The 23,140-nt window shown below is 37.4% G+C and overlaps 1 protein-coding gene across 2 annotated transcripts in view; it reads right to left on the bottom strand.

Moving 5' to 3' along the window:
- Nucleotides 1-23,140, bottom strand: part of slc2a9l2 (solute carrier family 2 member 9, like 2) — a 278,540-nt gene that overhangs the window by 142,238 nt on the left and 113,162 nt on the right. For both annotated transcript variants that reach the window (XM_088913608.1, XM_088913616.1), the window contains exons 7-8: nucleotides 10,961-11,093; nucleotides 1,025-1,212 (exon numbers count right to left, since the gene is read on the bottom strand). In XM_088913608.1, the coding sequence (XP_088769734.1) occupies nucleotides 1,025-1,212; nucleotides 10,961-11,093 (321 nt within the window). The remainder of the gene's footprint in view (nucleotides 1-1,024; nucleotides 1,213-10,960; nucleotides 11,094-23,140) is intronic.

The following is a 23,140-nucleotide window of genomic DNA, read 5'->3' as shown; positions in this document are numbered from 1 at the left end:
AGAAAAACAGGGCAGTAAGCTAAGGTAATGTAGCATAGCAGAAAAAAGCTGGGAGAGAGGAGGGGCGAAGGCAGGAGGGGACAGACAGAGTGGCCAATCAGGTAGTGTGAAGTCAGGATAGGTGAAGAGAGGTATGAAATGAAACCAACAATGAATAGAGAGACTTTAGAAGAAAATGAGGAAAAGGGGAAAGGTGTGATCCTAGTTACAGGATAATTTTAGTTTCTGTAGTCTTTCTGATGTGGGAGTTAGGAAAACCATCTTTGAGAACACAGACAGAGAGATTAGTGTGATCATGGCCATCAGAGGTAAAATGAGAAACACTAGGCTTGGAGAAAACTTTAATCTTCACAGCCCTAACGTGTTCTCTGAAACGGTCTCCGAGTCTCCTTCCTGTTTCCCCAATGTATATGGCTGGGCATTTACTGCAAGAGATACAGTAAATAAGGTTGCTGGAGGTACATCTGGGAGATCCAGAATTGTCCTGAGGGGCCTTGAATGAGTGCAGTGTCAGATATGTACTTGCAGGTGAAACAGTGAGGTCTGTTGCAAGGGAAAGTGCCTGGTGTGGATGGTTGCTGAGGGCAGTCAAGGGAGCTGTGAATAATAGAACAAGGGCTCTTGACCGCCCTCAGCAACCATCCACACCAGGCACTTTCCCTTGCAACAGAGCTCGCTATATCACCTGCAAGTACAGTACATACTGTATCTAACACCACACTCATTCAAGTCATAATAACATACATATGTAATTTGATACATTTATTAATAAACCCTCATATTTCTTAGCTCAGGTGGGTAGCTGCATCAGCATGCGTAGACAGCAAAGGAACAACAGGTGTGCCGAAGAAGGCTCCACAGCCAAAACGTTGTGTTTTCTTTCTTCTCTTTTCAGCATGTAATAAACCTACTACTTGTTCCTTTGCCACATATGTCTTTACAAATGCTAATTTTAAAGTAAACATTTAATCTGTTATTGTGTTTGCTTACACACAACATGAAATAAATAGCAATCCATACTTACAGCATTTAATCCACATAGTTGGTAGCAAGCCATAGTAACAATAACTGTGATGATCTGCCATCGAACAGAACGATCACGGAACAGTCCCATGATGGAAATTAGCTGAAGAGTGTTCTGGGCTCTTAGCTCAGCATGAACTTCATCCATTTCATCTGAAACATCATCTTTCCCAAGAAAAGCCTGAAATGCTGGAAAGAATTGTAATATCACTTACTGTGCTAATCAAGTTGGCTTAGAATTGTATCTATGACAGAACATTGTTTTTCAAAAAGAAATAGGTGGTGTTTTTGGAACGTGTGCATACAGCTTTCCTTTACTTTATCAAAGTTGGGAAAGCGTTTCTATTGTAAGAACATATGAACATAAAGTTTGAAAATGAGAGGAAGCTATTTGGACCATCTAGTTCTTTTATTTGCTAATATGATCTCATCCAGCCGTTTCTTGAAATTGCTAATGTATTATCTTTGACAACCTGCCAGCAGCCATATCACCCTGCAACTCACAACTGGCAACCCACTGAAGCTAAGCAGGTGTGAGCCTGGTCAGTACTTGGATTGAGTTAACTCTTTCGTTAAGTCTTTCGACTCTTTAAGCATTCTGGATTTTTGTTTCATGCACTTTTAGAATTTTTCCATTCTGATTTTATGTAAATTAGAATCATTATTTAGCAAAAAATGCTTACATCGTGTTGTTATTTACAGAAGAGGAGTATTTGTTTGAAATTAGATCTAATCAGAGCTAGAGTAGATCAAGTTTTTTGTGTATCCACAGAGAATTATCATCTGGAGATTTTGAAAGCTGCCAGAAGCGAAAGTCAAACAGCTCGCTGTTCAACTGATTAAATCTTAATTGCAATAATATTTTATGACAAGAGTGATGGATATTCCACAGTTAGGGGAGTTCCTTTCTAGTAAGCAAAGGAGAATAATAATGTGGTACTGTATGCCCTTCAATAGTTTACAATTTCTTACTGATGGGAAAACAAGTGAGGTAAATTAAATGCCTGTGAAAGGAATTAGTTTGAGAGCTATACACTTCACAGGAAATTAATTTATTTCCAAAGACTAAAAGTTTATAATAGGTAAGATGTGTATTGTTTACTGATTTTGCAAATGAATAACTTAAAGCAGGGACGCACGATGGTGCAGTTTTAGCATTGCTTCCTCCAAGCACTCCAATGCACAGTACTCCTGTCTGAATACTTAATAAAATGTTTTTCAACCTAGCTGTAGACAATTCAGAATTTGGATTCCGACTTTTTCATTGAATTAGAAAGAGACTAGCAGTAATTATAAGCAAATGAGACCAATATTCTTCTTTAATTGCAAAACAGAGAGAGAAATTGTATGTTCAGAAGTGCCTTAGCCCTGCAGCTCCTAACCCTGTCACAATCCAATTTGGAGGGGCAGCAACATACTGTAACAGCAAGTGTAACTTCGGCCAATCACAGAGCTTTGTTTCTTAATTTAGCAGCAGACTTGCCAAGTGAGAAGTACACACATAGGGATCCGCTATACTTGGCATTCAAGAAATGCTTCCACATGTGTTGCATTCTCTCTGAGGATATTTAAAGACCATTTAGAAAGAGAGCTGGAGTCTAGAGTGAGACTAACAGTAAATTTTGCTGAATGTAGTTCAGGTGGGTAGCTGCGTCAGCATGCGTAGGCTGCAAAGGAACAAGTAATAGGTTTATTCCATGCTGAAAAAAAGAAGAAAGAGAACACAACGTTTCGGCCGTGGAGCCTTCTTCAGGTGTGAGAGAGACAGGGCAGTAGGCAAAGGTAAAGTAGCGGGAGAACAAAGGTTGGGAGGGAGGAGGAGTGAGAGGCGGGAGCAGGGGACAGAAAGAGAGGCCAATCAAGAGGTGTTAAGTCAGAATGGGTGCAGAGAGGTGTGAAATGAAACTTCCAATGAATGGAGAAAATTTAAAAGAACAGTAGTCTGTCGTTAAGGGAAGGGAGAAGGTGTGATCCTAGCTGCAGAATAATTTTAGTTTCGGTGGTCTTTCTGATGTATGAGTTTGGAAAACCGTCTTTGAGAACACAGACGGAGAGATTAGAGTGGTCGTGGCCGTCAGAGGTGAAATGAGAAACAATGGGCTTGGAGAGATCTTTAATCTTTACAGCCCTGACGTGTTCTCTGAAACGGTCTCCGAGTCTCCTTCCTGTTTCTCCAATGTAGATGGCTGGGCATTTACTGCAAGAGATACAGTAAATAAGGTTGCTGGAGGTACAAGATGCTGTCTGGGTGATCCGGAATTGTCCTGAGGGGCCTTGAATGAGTGTGGTGGTGGCTGTGTATTTGCAGGTGATACAGCGAGCTCTGTTGCAAGGGAAAGTGCCTGGTGTGGATGGTTGTTGAGGGCGGTCAAGGGAGCTGTGAACAAGGAGGTTACGCAGATTAGGTGGTCGGCGATATGAGATGATAGGGCGATCAGAAAAGAGGGCCCCAATGGAGGGATCATCCTGTAGGATGGAAAAGTTGTGGTTAATGGTCCTGGGGATAGGAAGTGTTTTAGGGTGGTAAGGAAGCACCAGAGGAATGCGGTTGTTACGGCGGGAGTTCCTGATCGGGTCGATGGTCCGGGGGGTGTTTTTGGCTCGGGCAAGGGCCCTGTCAATCACACTGCTGGGGTATCCTCTGTTGATGAAAAATGAGTACATTTCGAGGGCTTGGTTCTCGAAGTCGATGTCGTCGCTGCATAACCGTCGTAACCTAAGGAACTGTGAAAAAGGAAGAGATGAGCGATCCCTGATGCTGAGGAGCGATCCCTCCTCAGCAAAGGGCTCAGTTTTGTACCAGTTCCCAGGAAGCTGGACATCCCCCAGACCAATGTCGACCTTAACCGCTTTTACCGCAGGATCCGTCTCAGAGCACATTTTGCCGACAATTCCTCTTCACAGGCAGCTGATAACAACCCGGTTATTGATGTCATTAACAACATTAATCCCAAACAGAGCTGTTGGACTCCCTCCTCTGGCCGTTTTCCACCAGTTGATTATTTCATCAACCAATGCACTAATCAAGCTCCCAAGGCACTCTCTATACCCAGTAAACATAGGTCTAACCTCACCCAAGGAGAAAATCAGGCGCTCCAGTCTCTCCGCAACAGGGATGATATCGTCATCAAACCAGCGGACAAAGGAGGCGCTGTTGTGGTGTGGCGTAAGGATCTATACATCTCTGAAGCCTCTAGACAACTAACTGACACTTCTGCCTACCTCCCTCTCCAACAGGACCCTACCACTGACTACCAAAAGGAAGTGGTATCCACCATTTCTCTTCTTATCAGCAGTAATGAGCTCCCCCAGGAGGCAAACCGGCTCATCATGGAACATCCACAGGTATCTCAATTTTACCTCCTCCCCAAAATCCACAAACCGGACACCCCTGGACGCCCCATCGTATCAGCATGTAACTGTCCAACTACTTACATCTCAGCCTTTCTCGACAGCCTCATGAGACCGCTGGTTGAAGATCTTCCCTCATACATCAAAGACACCAACCACGCACTCCAACTTTTTAATGATTTCCAATTTCAGGGTACCGAATGCTACATTTTTACCATGGACATCACATCTCTGTACACCGTCATTCCCCATAATGACGGCCTTACAGCACTCAAGCACATGCTGGACAAACGCACAGTGCTTGATCCACCCACCCACACCCTGGTACGCCTTGCAGAATTGGTCCTCACACTGAACGCATTCTCCTTCAATAATCTTTTTTACCAACAGGTCAGTGGAGTTGCCATGGGCACCAGAATGGGACCCAGCTATGCCAACATTTTTGTCGGCTGGGTAGAAGAACGCTTCTTCGCTTCCTACACTGGCTATGTCCCTGACCTCTACAAACGATATATTGATGACTGCGTCGGTGCCGCCACATGCTCCAACGATCAGCTTGAGTTCTTCCTGCACCATTTCACCAACTTCCACCCGTCCCTCAAATATACGATTAACATATCTTCCACTACTCTTCCGTTTCTAGACATCCACTTGTCTATCAACTACCCCCGACTGTCCACTTCAGTTTATTACAAACCCACGGATTCACACAGCTACCTCCTGTACAGCTCATTTCACCCCAACCACACTAAAAACTCTCTTCCTTTTTCACAGTTCCTTAGGTTACGACGGTTATGCAGCGACGACATCGACTTCGAGAACCAAGCCCTCGAAATGTACTCATTTTTCATCAACAGAGGATACCCCAGCAGTGTGATTGACAGGGCCCTTGCCCGAGCCAAAAACACCCCCCGGACCATCGACCCGATCAGGAACTCCCGCCGTAACAACCGCATTCCTCTGGTGCTTCCTTACCACCCTAAAACACTTCCTATCCCCAGGACCATTAACCACAACTTTTCCATCCTACAGGATGATCCCTCCATTGGGGCCCTCTTTTCTGATCGCCCTATCATCTCATATCGCCGACCACCTAATCTGCGTAACCTCCTTGTTCACAGCTCCCTTGACCGCCCTCAACAACCATCCACACCAGGCACTTTCCCTTGCAACAGAGCTCGCTGTATCACCTGCAAATACACAGCCACCACCACACTCATTCAAGGCCCCTCAGGACAATTCCGGATCACCCAGACAGCATCTTGTACCTCCAGCAACCTTATTTACTGTATCTCTTGCAGTAAATGCCCAGCCATCTACATTGGAGAAACAGGAAGGAGACTCGGAGACCGTTTCAGAGAACACGTCAGGGCTGTAAAGATTAAAGATCTCTCCAAGCCCATTGTTTCTCATTTCACCTCTGACGGCCACGACCACTCTAGTCTCTCCGTCTGTGTTCTCAAAGACGGTTTTCCAAACTCATACATCAGAAAGACCACCGAAACTAAAATTATTCTGCAGCTAGGATCACACCTTCTCCCTTCCCTTAACGACAGACTACTGTTCTTTTAAATTTTCTCCATTCATTGGAAGTTTCATTTCACACCTCTCTGCACCCATTCTGACTTAACACCTCTTGATTGGCCTCTCTTTCTGTCCCCTGCTCCCGCCTCTCACTCCTCCTCCCTCCCAACCTTTGTTCTCCCGCTACTTTACCTTTGCCTACTGCCCTGTCTCTCTCACACCTGAAGAAGGCTCCACGGCCGAAACGTTGTGTTCTCTTTCTTCTTTTTTTCAGCATGGAATAAACCTATTACTTGTAATTTTGCTGAATGCCAAGACCAGCAATATGTGTGTGTCTGTAGGTGTTTGTGCACATTTAAGTATGATGTGATGTGAAAATCATCACATCAAAATGCTGTAAGAAGATTTAACATTTAACTGTACATGCTAAACCTACAGTAAAACAAATCCTCAACAGTGACAAATCAGGTTGAAGAAATACACTTTTTAGTGTGCTAACTTTTTTTCTGCTAAAGAGATTTAGAGAGAAAAGAGTATTACTTTTCTTAGAAATTTGTTTTCACTAACTCTTCTATAAATGTAGCCCAATGGTGTGGGAATGAAGGGGAAGCAGGGAATAATGAATAATGATAATATCATACAGTATATACAGTATAATGTATATACATATATATATATGATTATATATGTATACAGTATATCATCTCAGTTAGTATTGGCCAAATGTTTAATTAATTAAATTAACGAGGCTCTCAAATGATTTTATATCTATAAAATATATAGCATATATATCTAAAAAAATAAATCAGACATTCGATTAAATTAAAAAATGTTTTTAGCCAGTTTTCCTCTTTTTTCCATTAATTATGTCTGCACATATGTTTCAACTCCACCAATTCAGCTACCATCAAAAACATTATTTAAATAATTGCACTTCTATCCATTGGTAATATTTAACACTTAGTTTAAATAATTAATTTATTCACTTGATGGCTATGAAGGATAGATTAATGGCAACTATGGATAGGGTTCAGAACAAAATACATCTTTGAGATCTAGATAAGATAAGATAAGATCTCTTATCACAATATCTTTGAGATCACAAAATACATCTTTGAGATCTATATCTAGTTAGCAGTCTGCCAGTTGCAAGCCCTGGATGTAGTATACTTGTTTGTGATATGAAAATATAATACAATATTAAAATAATTATAGCAACAATCATTGGGTATAAAATGCAAGCAGCACATACTAAACCCCCATATCTGGTAGAATTGCACTGCTGTAACATCATGCTTTTATATACAGTAATATACTGTATTACTGCTATGCATGCATCTATTGGACATTTTGGAAAAAGTATCTATCTAGTAAAAATATTATCATAGTATTTGTAAATTATCTGTGTTAAAAACATTCATTCATAAATTATTCATCTTGAAAAAAACATTTTTTTAAATAATTATTCATACTGTTGGTAAATTATAAATGTTAGACAGAGAGATATTGTTTATAAATTTCAGAAACAAAAAAGAAAATAAATACTCCTCACACAACACCCTAAGGAATATTATTTTTATTATATTATTATAATATATATATTATTATTAAGCAGTATACAGTATATCTTCAATATTAGGGAATATTGGAAAGAATGACACAAAGGTCTGTTTAATTTTTTTGTGTGATTGTAATGAATGTGATATTTTTCTATATGAATTTGTCTTAGTGTTATGATATTATCTTCCAACGTTTATGAGGCAGCCCAGTGAAGCAGCATGTGTAAAACAAACAAGTAGATAAACTTGTTTCAAATGATGTGGAAGACAGTAGAAAAAGTGCCAAGAGGGTTTTCCAAGTCTAAAGGGATTGATAGGGGTTCCTTTACAAATCTTTTGAATCAGACAAATTCCTATAAAAGTTACTATTAATGAGGCTCTCAGATGATTTTGGTGGTACTAGGTTCACTGCTGCTTCCAATGTCAACCTTGTGTCCTGTAGTAATCCAGGCTCTGCCATTATCTCAGATTATTCACCTAATTGCCCAGCACAACAGCTCCTGAATTTGGGGCTCAGTACATACCAATGACTGGCAGAATGTCTAAAGTGGTGACAGGTGTCAATGTGTGCAGTCTTTTATCACTATATTGTGTGATGCCTCAAAGTCATACAGTGTTGAGTTCTACAGACTGTTCTTTAAAAACAAAATACTTAACTTTTCTTTTTACAGGTAACAGTGTAGTTTGTCTACATATATTCATACAAAGCATTTATACTTGACTCTTAAAAATAATTGTGAACTTATACTATTAGATTTAAAATGAAACTGTTTGAGGCAGCATGATGGTTGCAGAGGTTACCATTAGCCTCGCTGGGGCTCTGTGTTTGCATGGGCGGGTGTTCTGCAGTCCTAAACAGTTAACATAGCAGGTTAATTGGCTCCTTGAAATATTGGCCCTGGTGTGAGTGTGTGCATGTCTGCATCTGTGTGTGCCCCGCAAAAGACTGGTGCCCTGTCCAGGGGTATAACACCTTGCATTAGTTATTTGACAGGATATGCTCTGGCTCCTACAGAACACTGTATTGGATAAAGTGATTGGAAAATGGATGTACTGTAACTATTTTTTCATCCTCTGCTGTGTTTGATAATTTGTCCACTCTGCTTTCAGTATGTCATTATTCATAGGCCTATTGTTTATTTCTTCTTAAAATTACATTCAATGCAAAAGTCCTCAAAATAATTTTCTTTGTATTTTTGTGAATGGAAAAACTCAGGAATGTGAGAGTTTCTGAATATAGAAACAGGTTTTTCCTATATTCATACAGACTGTTACCTGTTGCTTTGCATCCTACACATGCTCCCTACTAGAACCTCTGTATGAATATATGAAGAAGAGTAAAACCATGTTAAATAAAAAAAAATATTATATTTAAGAACAGGGTTTTGCATTAATTTAAAATAAAGCATAAACTAAAATTAAATTAAATGTAATACATATGTTTGAATGTCCTTATTCATAATACTTGATTCTTTTATTCTTATATCTATAATCTTTTTATTCTTAGACTGACAGTTCAGATAATGTTCACACTACTGGCATGTTCTACAATCATTCTTAAAAAAGGAAATGCAAATTAACATTAAAAACTGGTTAATGTTAGTATGAATACTCATACACCACACACAACTGCAGGTACTCATTTGGAAAGCAGACTGAGTAGACTTGGATGCCATCTGGAAGGAATTAGAGCAAGTTACATCACTTGCCCCTACCTAGAATTGAACCCAGGACCTTCCAGTGAGAAGTTAGATGCCTTTGCTATCTGAGCTACCATAGCTTTGTTAGGACTACTAATCTTCCTCATTGATATCAATCATATACATTCTCATATAGTTAAGATGTTTGCAGATTATACTAATTTAGGAGGTTTAGCAAACACTATAGTGCCCACAAAGGTAAATAAAAAGGTTAGAAGACTGGGCAGATGTCTGGCTGATGACAAGTAATGTGGACAAGTGCAGAGATTTACAGCTAGCATGCAAAAGCATAAACTTCTAACATAAAATGGGAAAAACTGACTTTGAAGAAGATGAAAATGAAAAACACAAGCACAATAGGTGGTTATGTTGCCACTTTTTTGTCTATTATATACTGTAATGTGGAAGTAGTAATAAGGGAGACAGAATGTAAGAATATACTGTACAGTTAATGATTTAGAAATAAAAGGATGGGGTGTTTTTACAATGAATATGCCAGTTCCTATTTAGAATATTATACAGTATATATATGGTCACCACATTACAAAAAATATATTCTTTATATATTGCTGCTCTGGAAATAGTCCAGAGAGAAGTGACCAGATAAATTCCAAGACTCTGAAAAAAAGAAAGGGAAGAAGTAAATCATTTTAGTTTTGAACGGTGTCACGAGATCAAGGCCCCGCAATAAAAGACGCTCTTCCACCGGGGTCAATTTAATAAGGCACAACCAATCTCCAGCTTCCACTCTTTACCACACCTCCCCAGAATCAGACTACTTAAGCACTCTTCACTAGGTTTCTAGTGTTCAGTATTGGTTTCCCAAGAAGAGCTTTGTTTCCAAGTCTTCTGTAAACTACCTTTGTTCTCTCTTGAATATTGACTCGACAACGACTTCGGATCACGGATTTTGTGATTTATATCATTATAGCAACCTTAGTGAACAACACAGTTCTATTCAAATAAGCCAACTATAGCTGTAAAATAATTAATGATATCATATTTACATTTTTCATTCTTATATTTCATTCGTAATAGATCGTTATCCAAGCGATCAGCTAGAACAATGTGCATACTTTTGTTGACTATTAAGGCTAAAGAATCTTTTTTTCTTCCTTAGAGCCCATAATGAACAGCGACTACAAAACAAACACAAAAAACCTCTTTGAAAATGAGAGGACAAGCTTAACCACAATGCCTGTCACCAGTGCAGAAACAAGCAGCTGTTCACTGGCGCCGAATTCAAATGCTTGCGGAAGGTTCTCAGCCAAAATTGGTCACTTTCAAACTTCAAAGTTCGGATTAGCAAAATTTTGTTTTTAAAACGAATAACAAGGTACAAATTCTTCGTGTTTGGTTTAGCGAAAAATTGTATACTGAATGTTCTTATACTGGGGTATGAGTGTATTTGAGAACTTTTTGTGGGTCTTACTTTTATCATGTATTTTTCTGTAAGTCTGGGCAGAAGATACAAACTCCACACAGATAGCATCCCAGGAATTGTACCCAGGGCCCAGGCACTGAAAATAAGCAATATTAACCACTGTGCCACCCTGCCAGCCCATACCACAAAACAAAATCTTAATGTTATTTTTTTTTCCTGAAACTGCCACAACAAGAATGAACAACTTTATTGTTAACTTAACTTATAAATGATAACTTAATTTTGATTTTGTCTAGATCATGCATTTTAAGCTACTAAAGCACATTAGTTGCAACTTAATCACCAGCCAAGAGCTGTGTCTTAGTTACTTAGTAAACTCATTTCCATCTCCACTTTTAGAACAAGGTTGCTCAAAGTACCTTTTTTTGCTCCAATAGAATCTCGCTTCTCCATCAGCAGGTACCGAGGGCTCTCGGGAAGAAAAGGCAGTACAAAGAGCTGAACTAAAGCAGGAAGCATAATGAATCCAAAAAGGAAATTCCAGTGGGACTCCTGCAAAACAAAATAAATATAAGGAACAACAATGCGGAAACATTTTAGTTCAAGTCACACACAGTTGCTTTCCTTTGATTTATTTTACCTGTGATTGTCTATTGAAAATCTAAACAAAAGGTGTAAACTCAATTTTGAATAAAAATAGAACCATAACAAACAGATCTTGTACTTTAAGTTGTCTATAGTTAACCAACTTGGGTCCCAGAATTAATCATTAAATAAAATCAGGCAGCCCCCTAATAAAGACATTGTACATACTGTACAATTAGCCATAACTCATGGTGTTACTGTTCCGAGTTTGGCCACATGATACCTCAAAAGTGTGCGGTATTGTTGTTTCTGTCCCTCAAGCACAGGGGTCTCAGACACAGTTACACCGCAGCACCCTAAACTTTGTGGCTGATGATGAAATATTTGTTCTGTCAGAAACAACTTTGTTAAAATTGCTACACTTCTCCAGTTCTATGTCCTTATGTTTTAACAAATAAGTAAGATTAACCACAGTTTCTGTTTCTATCAGTGGTCAGCGCAAACTTGCATTACAACCCTAGGTAACAATTCTTGGGGTTTCCGTCCTTGCCACTAATGCCCTGCCAGTTAGTCCCTCACTGCCTGGGCGCAAACCCGGGTCTCCAGCGTCACGCAACAGGGAACTTGCCAGCTGAGCTAAAGGAGAACTCCCTCAGCCCGGGCGCCTGAGACCCCTGTTATACACAGGGTCATATCCGTTACACCTGCTAGACATAGAGTATATTCAGAAGATTCTAATATTGTGAAAATGAAGAGCATGGGCTACTGAACACTTATAGCAATACACAACTAAAGTAAGCAGGTAAACATGAATATTCTATTTCAAACTTTGTAATTGGAGCTGTTCATTAACACATTTTAAAGCATTCTTATTTCTATACACATATTTTGTTATATTTATTGAGTGTCACAATGAAAAATATTTGTATTTAGCATATATTCAGGAAACTAACTGAAATACTTTCTCTTATCAGTCTCTTATTTGTCTGTAAATAGTGTATATTGATTTATCAATAATAATGAAGGTATTTAACATACTGTATATCATTTATTATTTTTATTTCAGTTCTACTCAAGGAACATTTTATCTAGAATGCCATCACCATTTTTAGAAACTCAGGCTTAATGGGAAACCCCACAGATGAGAAGTCTTACATTTTGGCAGCTGAGCTGTTACCGGTATGACACCTATAATAATAATCATTTGCAAGTGCACAAGCTCAAACCTGTTTTTAAACTCTTTGAAAAGATAAACAAGGTTATAATACAACACACCCATACTAAGTGCATCACACAAATTTCACTGAACCAGAGAAAATGTTTTTCAAACCACCAGACAACTGCAAAATATTTATTTTAAATTAGAAAATAACCATAAAATAAAATATTGTGTATCTCATAAAACTACAGCATTAAAATAAATCTGTAAAACCTGTTTTCAGTGTAGCCCATTTTAAGGTGGACAGTTTTATATTTACTTGCATGCTGATTATATTGTTTTTGGAGTTAAATTTGCTTTGTGTGATAGTTTACATATGGGAACACTTGGATATACTAAGCATTAAATTATTCCTTAAAAGGCTAAAAAAATAAAGCTAAGTGTTTTGTCCAGTCCTACAACAGAAAAAGAGCTGTAAAAAAATCTGTAATTTATACTAAGTGATTAATAATAGAAGATGATAAAGACATAACAAATACATTATGACCCTGAGTCATAACTCTGAGTTAACGAAAACTCAGGGTTTTATAACAGAAGACATTGATAACATACCCCATGTTATAGAAAGAGTTCCAGAAGTTTGAGGTAATTTTAGCATAAATGACTTCGAGGTTCTACAGGGACTAGCATTGTTAAAAATCAATAAATCATCAGTTCTCAGTGGTAGTATCCCAGTCATGTGAAAGGAAATGAGTGATGTTATTCTTAGACCCCTAGCTAGTATATTTCAGATTTCATTTACAATAGGAGTAGCACCTAAAGTTTTCAAACTTATAAATGTAAAATGTATTCATAAAAAGGAGGACAAGAGCTGTCCTTGGAAATGGAAAAAGAAACGATAGACCTATTTGTCTTACATGCATGACAAAAAAGTAAATAAAATTTTAATTGTAGCTAAATTAAGAGGAATACTTCAAAAATGTACATTATGAGACAGCCAAGGGTATTTAGAAAGGGAAAATATTTTAAAGGGCATTATTTTTTTTAAATAAGCAACAAGAATATTAAGTTATACTAATGCATATAACATTAGCCATTTTTATTTCCAGAAACGATTTGATAAGATTACTCTTAAAAAAGCTGATCCTTTTTATTAAATGCATTATGAATCCTGTGGTAAATGAACGAAAACCAATGCATTTTTTCAAGGGCTACAACCTCCTATTGGGCAAATGTAAGTGGTGGTGTGCCACAGGTAATTGTTTATTAACCCTTTGCTCTTCCTGATCTTTCTCAATTATTTAGAATGTTATATAATTAGTATTCTAGTTTAATTTGAAAATAAAACACAGAAACAGTGGTAAGAATTAGAACATGACTTGGCAACATCACTGAGCAGTATTTGGTAAATGATATTTAACACTGATAAGTATTGGTAGTAGTGTTTTATGCTATGCAATGTACTATACAGAACATAAGAAAGGTTACAAATTAGAGGTGGCCATTTGCTCATCTAGTCTGTTATAAAACTATTTTTTCTACAATAGAAAGGATAACCTTAGAAAGAGTTTAATAAGAGAAATAAGAATGATTTCTCAACTCAGAGTATTGATGTACATGGACAGCTTTAAAACACTAAAGTCTCTACAGTGTATGACTGATAGGAGATCAATTCAAGCATACTGTATAAAATCTTAAGAAATATAGATGGGGTCAAACCAGGGATCTGGTTTTACACTCAGAAGTGAAAGAACAGTGGATCAAAATTGGAAATGGAAACAAATTTTTATTTTGAAACATTTATTTTAACAGTCATGAAAACAAACTTCTCAACCAGGTAATTGAGACACAAACTCAGGGCTGTTTTAATACTCTGCTGAACAAAATTTTCATTTAGCTGCTAAACAAACAAGCAAGCAAGATGGGTCAAATGGTCTCCTCTCATTTGCAACCTTTTTATATTATGATAAAGAAACTAATACTTCTAGATAAGTTCAGAAACTGCAAGTATAAAGATAATTAAAGTGCATTTGTTTCCTTCAAGGACACCAAACTAAACTGGCATTTCGGGATGTGTGAATAAAGTATGTGTGTTACCCCTTGAAGGTAATATCTTTCACCTCCTTGGTACAAATAATCGAGATCTTAGGAATTACTTTTAAAGATTGAGGCCACAGAAACATCTTAAAAAGATCAAATTGGCTTCTTTCCCAGTGCCATGGGAAAAAAAAACAGGGGAACATGCTCTGCATACTTATGATCAGTGACAACCATAGGCAATTTCAGTTTTTTCAGTACATGCTTTGTCTGGGATTACATGGGAACACCATAAGTCTATCATTTTACCAATTAATATACCAGTAAAACTGCATTTCTGCCACCCAATTTCTACAATGAAATAAAAATCCCATAAAAGAAAAGCCTGTTTGGTAATATTTGCTGAGTCCTTTAAATGAATACTATAGGAGTGAAAATAAATAACTGATCTGTCTCAAGGGGGTTTAAGGCATAGTATTTCATGTTGACTTTTTAAATAATTGATCTCTTCTTTTTAGTATTTTTTGTATAATAAACTAAAAGATTCTGTATTCAAAACAAGTACATTGGATAAATTATTGCTTATCACACTTTCAAAACAATTTTCCCTTGAAATTCAGTACATGGTCTAACAAGAGTAAATATATTTTCTATGTGTAAGTACTTGTAGACAGTAAACTCCCCCATACGGTATACAGTATGGAAGAAACGGAGGGAACAGGAATCTGGATATACAGTAAGGATTTTTCAGATAGATGAGATTACAGCAAACTGACATGCAATAACACCTAGCCTAAAGCAAAATTATTATTATGACAACACTACAATTATCAAAAGTTGAAATGAGGTCATGTAATATACTGTAATAAGGTAATGTAAATTGTAAATTGTAAAACAAAAAAAAATTGTTCTCACCATCCCCTGACAAAGCTTCAGTTACATAAAAAAGTAATCCTGCACAATTAAATATAACTTCACTTTCAATTTTATAATACTGAACATGAAATTAAAAAAAACAACCCTTAACACTTAACAATTTGTAACACTACATTTTGCACATTTATACTTAAGCACACTCAGGATCCACCTTATCAGGGTTGTCAACAGGTGACAAAAAAGTATTATTTTTATTTTTTAATTTAATGTTATGACATTATGACATAATGAATCCTTTGAGTTTTTCTGGTTTCTTGAATTTTCTGGATGCATTATTATCGGATACAAGAGTGTTTCCTGTATTTTTTTAAAAAAGAACAACATTGGTTAGCACACATATGAATGGGTGTATATACAGTATTTATATAATCATGGGCAGAATATGCAGTACATGCATATTAATAAGACAGAGACCTTTGTATGAAGCTGCTGACTTTCAGTACCAGCAATGAGCAGATTAGAAAGTCTTTTGGGGAATGCTGCCAACTAGCAGTGAGAAAAGGGCAAAGAGCTCATTAGAGATTTTATAAATTCACACCCATGATTTATAGCAACCCACTTTCTTTTAAAGTAATACCCATTGTACTATATATATGTATGTATGTGCTGTAATAAAGCAAAGTCCCAGTTAATTATTTCTACATGATAAAAGTGAGTACAGGATTCAATAACATTCAAAGGACTAAATCATTTAATACTGTATGTGCAGCTTTAACAGTTCTAGGTGAACATGTACGTATGTTACTAAAACCACAGAACATTTCTTTTTAATTTCCATAAAATGGTAAGAAATTTCAGGACCGTGTGCTGCCCATGCAGCTTAGACTTTTGGCCAGAGGAGTTTTCTATCCTTCCTATGGAGGATCACAGTAGATGTTTGTGCAGTACATATACAATATAGAGCATTAAATCAATGCCAATGTCAAAAAACAGAAGCTTTTGAAAGGTATGGGAAAGCTACACAACACACAATAGTTCATAGCTCTGTTCACTATGATATTTAAATTCCATGTGAACATTTTACAGTCTGCATACTGCAATACAGACTCAAGATGTCCCAATGAACAATCATACAGTTGAATGACAAAGTGAGTGTCAAAAGTGTAAAATTGGAGCACTACTGCATGTCAAGAGATACAGATAAAAATGTGCACACCTCAGCCTCAGTTTCTGCGTCTGTCAAAGCAGTCCAGGAGCAGGGATTGAGAAATTTGAAGGGCACAGATAACGAGCGTTATCACTTTGACCGTTTTTATCACTTGGCTTTTAGAGTCAATTACTCATCCTTGTGTATAGGACATATACTGCTGATATAACTGTTCCATGACATATGAGGATTACAGTTCATAAACCAGTTAAATTGCAGAACTTGTCTTTGTACACTTCAGTGCAGCAGTGTGATGATAAGCACATGCAGCCAACTAAGTAGTTAGGAAGTCAAGAGGCCCTACCTCTTATCTAAAATTGACGGCAAGGTGTGCAATCAATCCAGCAGTGTGTTGGTTTGATGTGATACATCTTCCTGAAGAAATGTCCCTATGCCTCTTAAAGGAGAAAGTATTTAGCATTGCAAGAAAGTGGAAGATCTTTATATTTTTTGGAACATTGTTATGCTACCATGATTGGTGTGACCGAATGTGTGTTGATTACTTATTTCCTTTCTAATCAAACTATATATGAAAATAGATGCTTTTCATCATACACATGAGAGTATCTCATTTTTAAATAAGTTGGCACTTATAATAGTTTATCAAAATTTGAAAAATGTCAATGGCTGTTTCTGGGAATCTGAAATTCATGTGTACGAAGCTGGCTTCAACTGGATGGTGACTGAACAAGAGTCAGACCACAAAAGAAGCAATGACTGTGAGTGCAGGGAGTTCTCCAACTTGTCATGATGGCCAAGAGGCGTGATGGTTTGAGGAAAATGGATTTTAATCTGCACATTGGAGAGGGTGAAAGGAACCCAGAGAAAATACATCCAGACAATACATACATCCAGAAAATACATCCAGAATTTATTTATCTGGATAATCTCTGGATATCTAAATCTTGCAGCCCTTTGCAGGAACTTTCTATTCTGACATCATCTGCCCCCCTGAGCCTGGGCTAACCTCCGTGTTGCTTCCTTTTACTGCTACGCATAGGGTCTTTATTGCTCTCCTGGCCATTCCACGGCTTGCCCTTCCAACACCCGTGACATTTATTAGTTAACCGCACAGTTTAACAAATGGCCATTGATTTAAACTCTACACTTTTAACTATATATCCTAACAATACTTGTCTTTCGATTGCTTCCCCATATTGTCTAGATGTAAATGATGTGTCAGCATTAAACCCTAAATCTTTCTCACAAGCAATTTCTTGAAACTCAGCATTTTCCATCCTATATAGTTTCCTGGTAACTGCATGTACAGGAATACTTTGCACTTGCCTGCATTAATTTAGAACCGCCAGGTGTTTGCCCAGTCATAAATTATATCTGAATGAATTTCCATTGCAGCTTCTTCTACAGTATTTTTAATCCTCTTAACTACACACTAGCATTTTCCCAGTCAATGGATAGTACCACTGTCTTGAGTGTCTCTTTTAAGAGTTTTAATTAATGACTTATGGATAGCATCTTGTGTTTCCTTAAGTACAGTTGGTATAATACCTTGAAGTCCTGGATACTTGTTCATCTTAAGTGCTTCTAGTACCTGCACGCTTTATATTTATGTTAATAATATTTAATATACCCTCGTCCTCTTTGAGAATTCTTTGACGTGATAATCACATGAGTTAAATATTTAATAAGTCAACATTTCCTTTCCTTGTCTAGAATCTTCCTATTATATTCCTGTACACATTTTACTTTATCTCTTGTTTGCTGTTGTAATACCAAAGCAAGCCTGTTGTTAATTATTTTAATTGAAATATTGCTTTTTTCTTTCTTAACCTTTCTTACACCCTTTTTATCTGAGCTTGCAATTAAGTACAGGTATATTAATGCACCTGTAGCAGATATTTTTTTGATGGTAGCATAGCAGGGACTCTATATGAAACCAGTTTTAATATGGGAGATTAAACAGCCAAGCAAACTACCCCATGCTGGCTCTTCCTTACCCTGCCCTGTATTCACCTTTAAATACACACATTTAACTTCACTCTAGAACAAGTAGCAATGGAAATCCCTCACCCAGTCGATCTAGTTGAGGCCAGCCCATTCTCACCCCTCTTCTTTTTTACCAGCAGGATGACAATCAATGAAACAATCAAGGCTACTAATTACTATACTGTAAGTCTTGACCTTGAATTTACCCCTAACTGAATATTTGTAAACTTTTTCAAATTTTTCCCTAAGGACTTCACCCTGAGATCGTACTATCTTACTGTCTGGAGTGATTGTGAGAGTCTGGCTACACAATCTCTGTATCCTTTTTAAGTGCTTTTATAGACAATTGTTGTCCCCAGGTGCAGCCAATTCCCTGAGGAATGTATTCCTGGGATTGTCTCAATGCCACCCCCTGGCAGTTTAACCCTGTTTTTACAGTCCCATCCTGGCTGCCCTGTTACAGTCCCCTTTCTTTAACAGGATCCACTTCTTTTGTAATCAAGTGATTAAAAACTTCTGTTATCTCTCTTCTCTCCTCTGGGCTTCCATTTTGAGCCAAGATGGTGGCTCTGTCACAGGTAGTTTGATCTTTCATTTTTCTTTTGAATTCTCTTTCCAACATAGCCTGTGTATCTTCCTTGTAGTTTTTATTTGGATTCTACCTCCTTACATTCCAGTTTAAATGCGTTGTGAATTTCCTAACTAGTGCCCACATCATTACGTGTATGGTATTCCATCTGGTCTGTATAGATACAGTTTGCCATAGAAACATTTCTAGTGCATCGATAAGCTGAAACGTTCTTCAGTACCCAATGTCTTCAGGAATGTGTTTGGATGATAAACATTTGCAATTGTTCATCTTTTCAAGGTGAAGGTGGAATTCCTGAGAAGACCGCTGCTTTTGTCATGATCTTGAGTTGCTTTTCAAATCGTTGGAGATGGAAAGTGTACAGTTTATGACAACATTATTTGTCCCATCATGTACAACAACTGGGCGTTTTGGTAGTTTGCTCTCACATCTGTAGACAATATTAACTACCTCAGCTGCAGGGATTCAGAATGCTGTTGTTAGCTCGGGGTCTTTGATGCATATCTCAGATGAACGGTTCATGAAATAAAAATTCTCCAGCAAAAAAAGTTTCTTTTTGCATTTTTGATCGCACTGCAGGTATCTGAAGTGATATTTGAATTTCAGGGTGGAATAAAGAAAATACAGTGCCTTACAAAAGTATTCCCCCCTCCCCCCTTGGACTTTTTCACATTTTATTGGTTACAGCATGGAACCATGATGTATTTAACTGAGAATTTTTGCCACTCATCAACACAAAGTACTCTAGAATGTCAAAGTGAAAACAAAAACCAGACATTTTACTAAATTCAAATTAAAAATACAGAAAATAAATGAATGCATAAGTATTCACCCCATGGCTTTTACACACCTAAATTACCTCTGAAGTAACCAGCTCTCTTCTCCAAGTCACATAATAACTTGACTGGAGTCTTTTTGCAAGAAACTGCATATTGTATAACAAAGTGATTTTATGTAGGGTTGGTAAAATGGTATTGGTATTTCCAATACCACTCAGTACCTTCTTGTTTTTTTCTCTGACAACTCAGGTTGCATTTCTCTATGAATGGTTCAGGTGGGTAGCTGCATCAGCATGCATAGTCTGCAAAGGAACAAGTAATAGGTTTATTCCATGGTGAGAAGAAAAGAGAGAAAACACAATGTTTCGGCTGTGGAGCCTTCTTCAGGTGTCACACGTTGTGACATGTTGTGTTTTCTCTCTTCTCTTTTCAGTATGGAATAAACCTATTACTTGTATTTCAATGAATGCTGCTTTTGCCAGTTCTTCAATTGTCTGGCAATTGTCTTGTCAAGGTCAATTCCTTGATCTCCTTCTCTAGTGTATTAGATTCTTCAAGCAGGTACTGGATGTCATAGTTTTAATACGTATAGTCCATTCTTTAGGGCTCATCCTAAATGGTTCATGCTTTTAATGTGGTGCAGACAACAGTTTTAAATACTTTTGAATTTAAATAATTTTTAAAATGGATGTTTGAGAGAAGAAGCAAAAGATTGTATACAGATGCAGCCATTCAAAATGGGTGGGGTATTTCGCGGTATACCCCCGTGGGCGTGTTGCATCAAAACGCAGTATCACGCGGTATATCGCGTCATTTGACGTCATGCCGGAAAGTATCCGGAATCACCTTGTAAAACCGCCAGGAGGAGCCAATAAAGCTTAACCTCTCACGTACAGCATTTGAGCTTTTAAATTTAAACTGCGTATTACAGCATGTTAATCATCAGTCATTAAAAAGTTGGTATATTTTATGAAAGCAAGATTGCTCAGTTGGACAAAAGTACACAACCTACCTTTATCAGAAATATTTATGCATCAAAGCCTTTACTGAAGATATTACTAATAGTATTAATAATGAATGACCTTGGACAAGCTGTAAACTCAAAGTATTGCCCTGGTCCACATTCACCATGCCTTTCACATGCTCATAGAAGATATTGATTTAGGAACATGCATACTGTACTGTATACAGTATGTTTATGTATATTTAATGTCTTTACTGTGCCCGTTTACGTATTGAATATTTATATGGAATTTTACCATAATGTGTGTGAAATCCATAAACGATATTAGTTTTGGAACATAAACATACAGTATGTAAACTGTATATGGCCGGTCTTGGTACTTTAAAGAAAAAATACACATCAGTATTCCATTTCTCCCTAAACATTTTAAGCATCGTAGTCTTTAACTAACGTGAAATAACATGTGTATAAAAAGTGGTAGTTTTAAGCTTTTCTGCGAATACGCTCGATACCGGTGTCAACAAGCATACTTTTAGAATTTGATTAATAGGGAATATAATGTGGAATCGCGTATCTAAAGAAATTAAAAACGATATAATTTGGTTTCTGTCAAAGCACAACGAAACCTATAACTTGATTCTTATGGACGCCTGGTCCCGCCAGGGATTAAAGAAAAACATGGAATCGCGTATCTAAAAGCGCTAAATTGCATTTTTTTTTACTTTTTTTAAATTACAACCCATACATAAGCTGATACTGTTTAGACTTTTTTTAAAACTATTACAGCAGCACAATGTGCTTTTTCACGAAACCTCCTAGAGTAACGAAATGTCTTGCGTTGTACAGCTTTTCAGCTAAATGCTGTATATTTATCGCTTACGCCTGACATAAGAGGTGCCGGGCAAAAACCGGTTGAACAGCTCTGTTGGAAGTTTCGTGAAATAGGAGGTTTCGTGAAAAAGCTACAGGAGTGCCAATCGTAATCGTTTTTAATTTTAATCGTTCAATGCAGATGGCTGGTGGCATGTTCCATAAGAGTACGGTAATTAAAAACCATTAATACTTTCGTTGGAGTTTAAATAAAGTTGATGTTTTATCTAGGGGCTGCTCGCCTCGCCTGCGTCTGAATAGCGGCTTCTAAACTGTGAAAACATGTGCCTGTCTTTCCGTAGGGGGAAGGGAATCTGATCTGCAAGGCCCTTTGGCTACAAAAGTAAAAAGAAGGCGCTCGCTCTCTCTCTTTCTTTTGATTATTACATCCAATAATCAAAAATGACACAATAAACATAATAACCATAATAACGACCAACAAAAACAACCATATAAACATAATACCAACCAAAAACATAGATAACAACCACAATACAAAATCAAATATATCAAACCATTAAAGCAAAACTGTCCTCCAATTATCAACAAATCTCAATATCTTGTATGAATTATTCGTAATACAAACCAAAAATAGCCCGCAAACTCTCTCAAATTCCTCCAATTATCATAATCCCACCCCTTATGCAAAACCAAACCCTCCTCCCATCCCAGTTTATCCTCTTTATCATAAACAAAATCCACCTCAATTTTCAACATAAAGCATTACACAAAATCAATACCTCAACACTCCATACTCAACAACGATAATTCACAAACAGCCAGAACATGTAACTCCACATTCCCAAATAGACCTCATTTCCATAGCCCCGCCCCTTATGCAAAACCAACATCCCTCCCCTGTTCTCTCTCTCCGCTGGCGTTTGTAATCGTTTTTATTTTTAAATAAATTTTAGCAAAGTCATGTATTTTAAAAATCTTAAGATTTCTATATTTATATATATTATATATTATATATTTCTTTATTTAATGGTTTCATTAGTGACAAAGGCTAAACTTTCTTGGAAAAATGTCTTTTATGTAAACCATGTTTGCTATTAATTCATTTAGGGCTAGAATATGTTCATTGTCTTCCAATGAAAGAAGGGTTCCTTTCGCTGTAGTCGGAAGACATTAGAAGCTTGCCACGCCCGGACTGTTACACCAACGCATTAGCATGTTAAAGTGATTTCATTGGGGAGCCTAGCTTTCTTAACTATTAAGTACTGTACTCACTGGGTTTTGGAGGGGGGGAGGTGTCTTTCGCTGGAAATCTCGCCCCCTTCTACTTTGAAAATACCTGTGAAACCAGTTTAATTCGTCACAGCCAGCACTCCCGCAGAGAGGGGGGTTGTACTTGCAGTGCATCGGTATAGACGGGAAAGCCAGAGCCGACCGCTACGCCGCCCACGTGTTATGCTCTTCGTTAATGTCTAAGCCGGGACACATCATTATATCTCATTTTGTATTTCTATAAAAAAAAATCGTTTGCCCAGCCTAACACTTTTGCTGTTATTGTTTTTATCCTGTAAAGCGCTTTGGGGAGCCACCTTTAAAGGCGCCATATACAATAAAGTTCATTATTATTA

This window comes from Atractosteus spatula, chromosome 1 (genome assembly GCF_055471065.1).
Source record: "Atractosteus spatula isolate fAtrSpa1 chromosome 1, fAtrSpa1.hap1, whole genome shotgun sequence".
NCBI lineage: Eukaryota > Metazoa > Chordata > Actinopteri > Semionotiformes > Lepisosteidae > Atractosteus > Atractosteus spatula.
The sequence above is the reverse complement of the archived record's forward strand: the minus strand, read 5'-3'. Positions and strand labels throughout refer to the sequence as shown.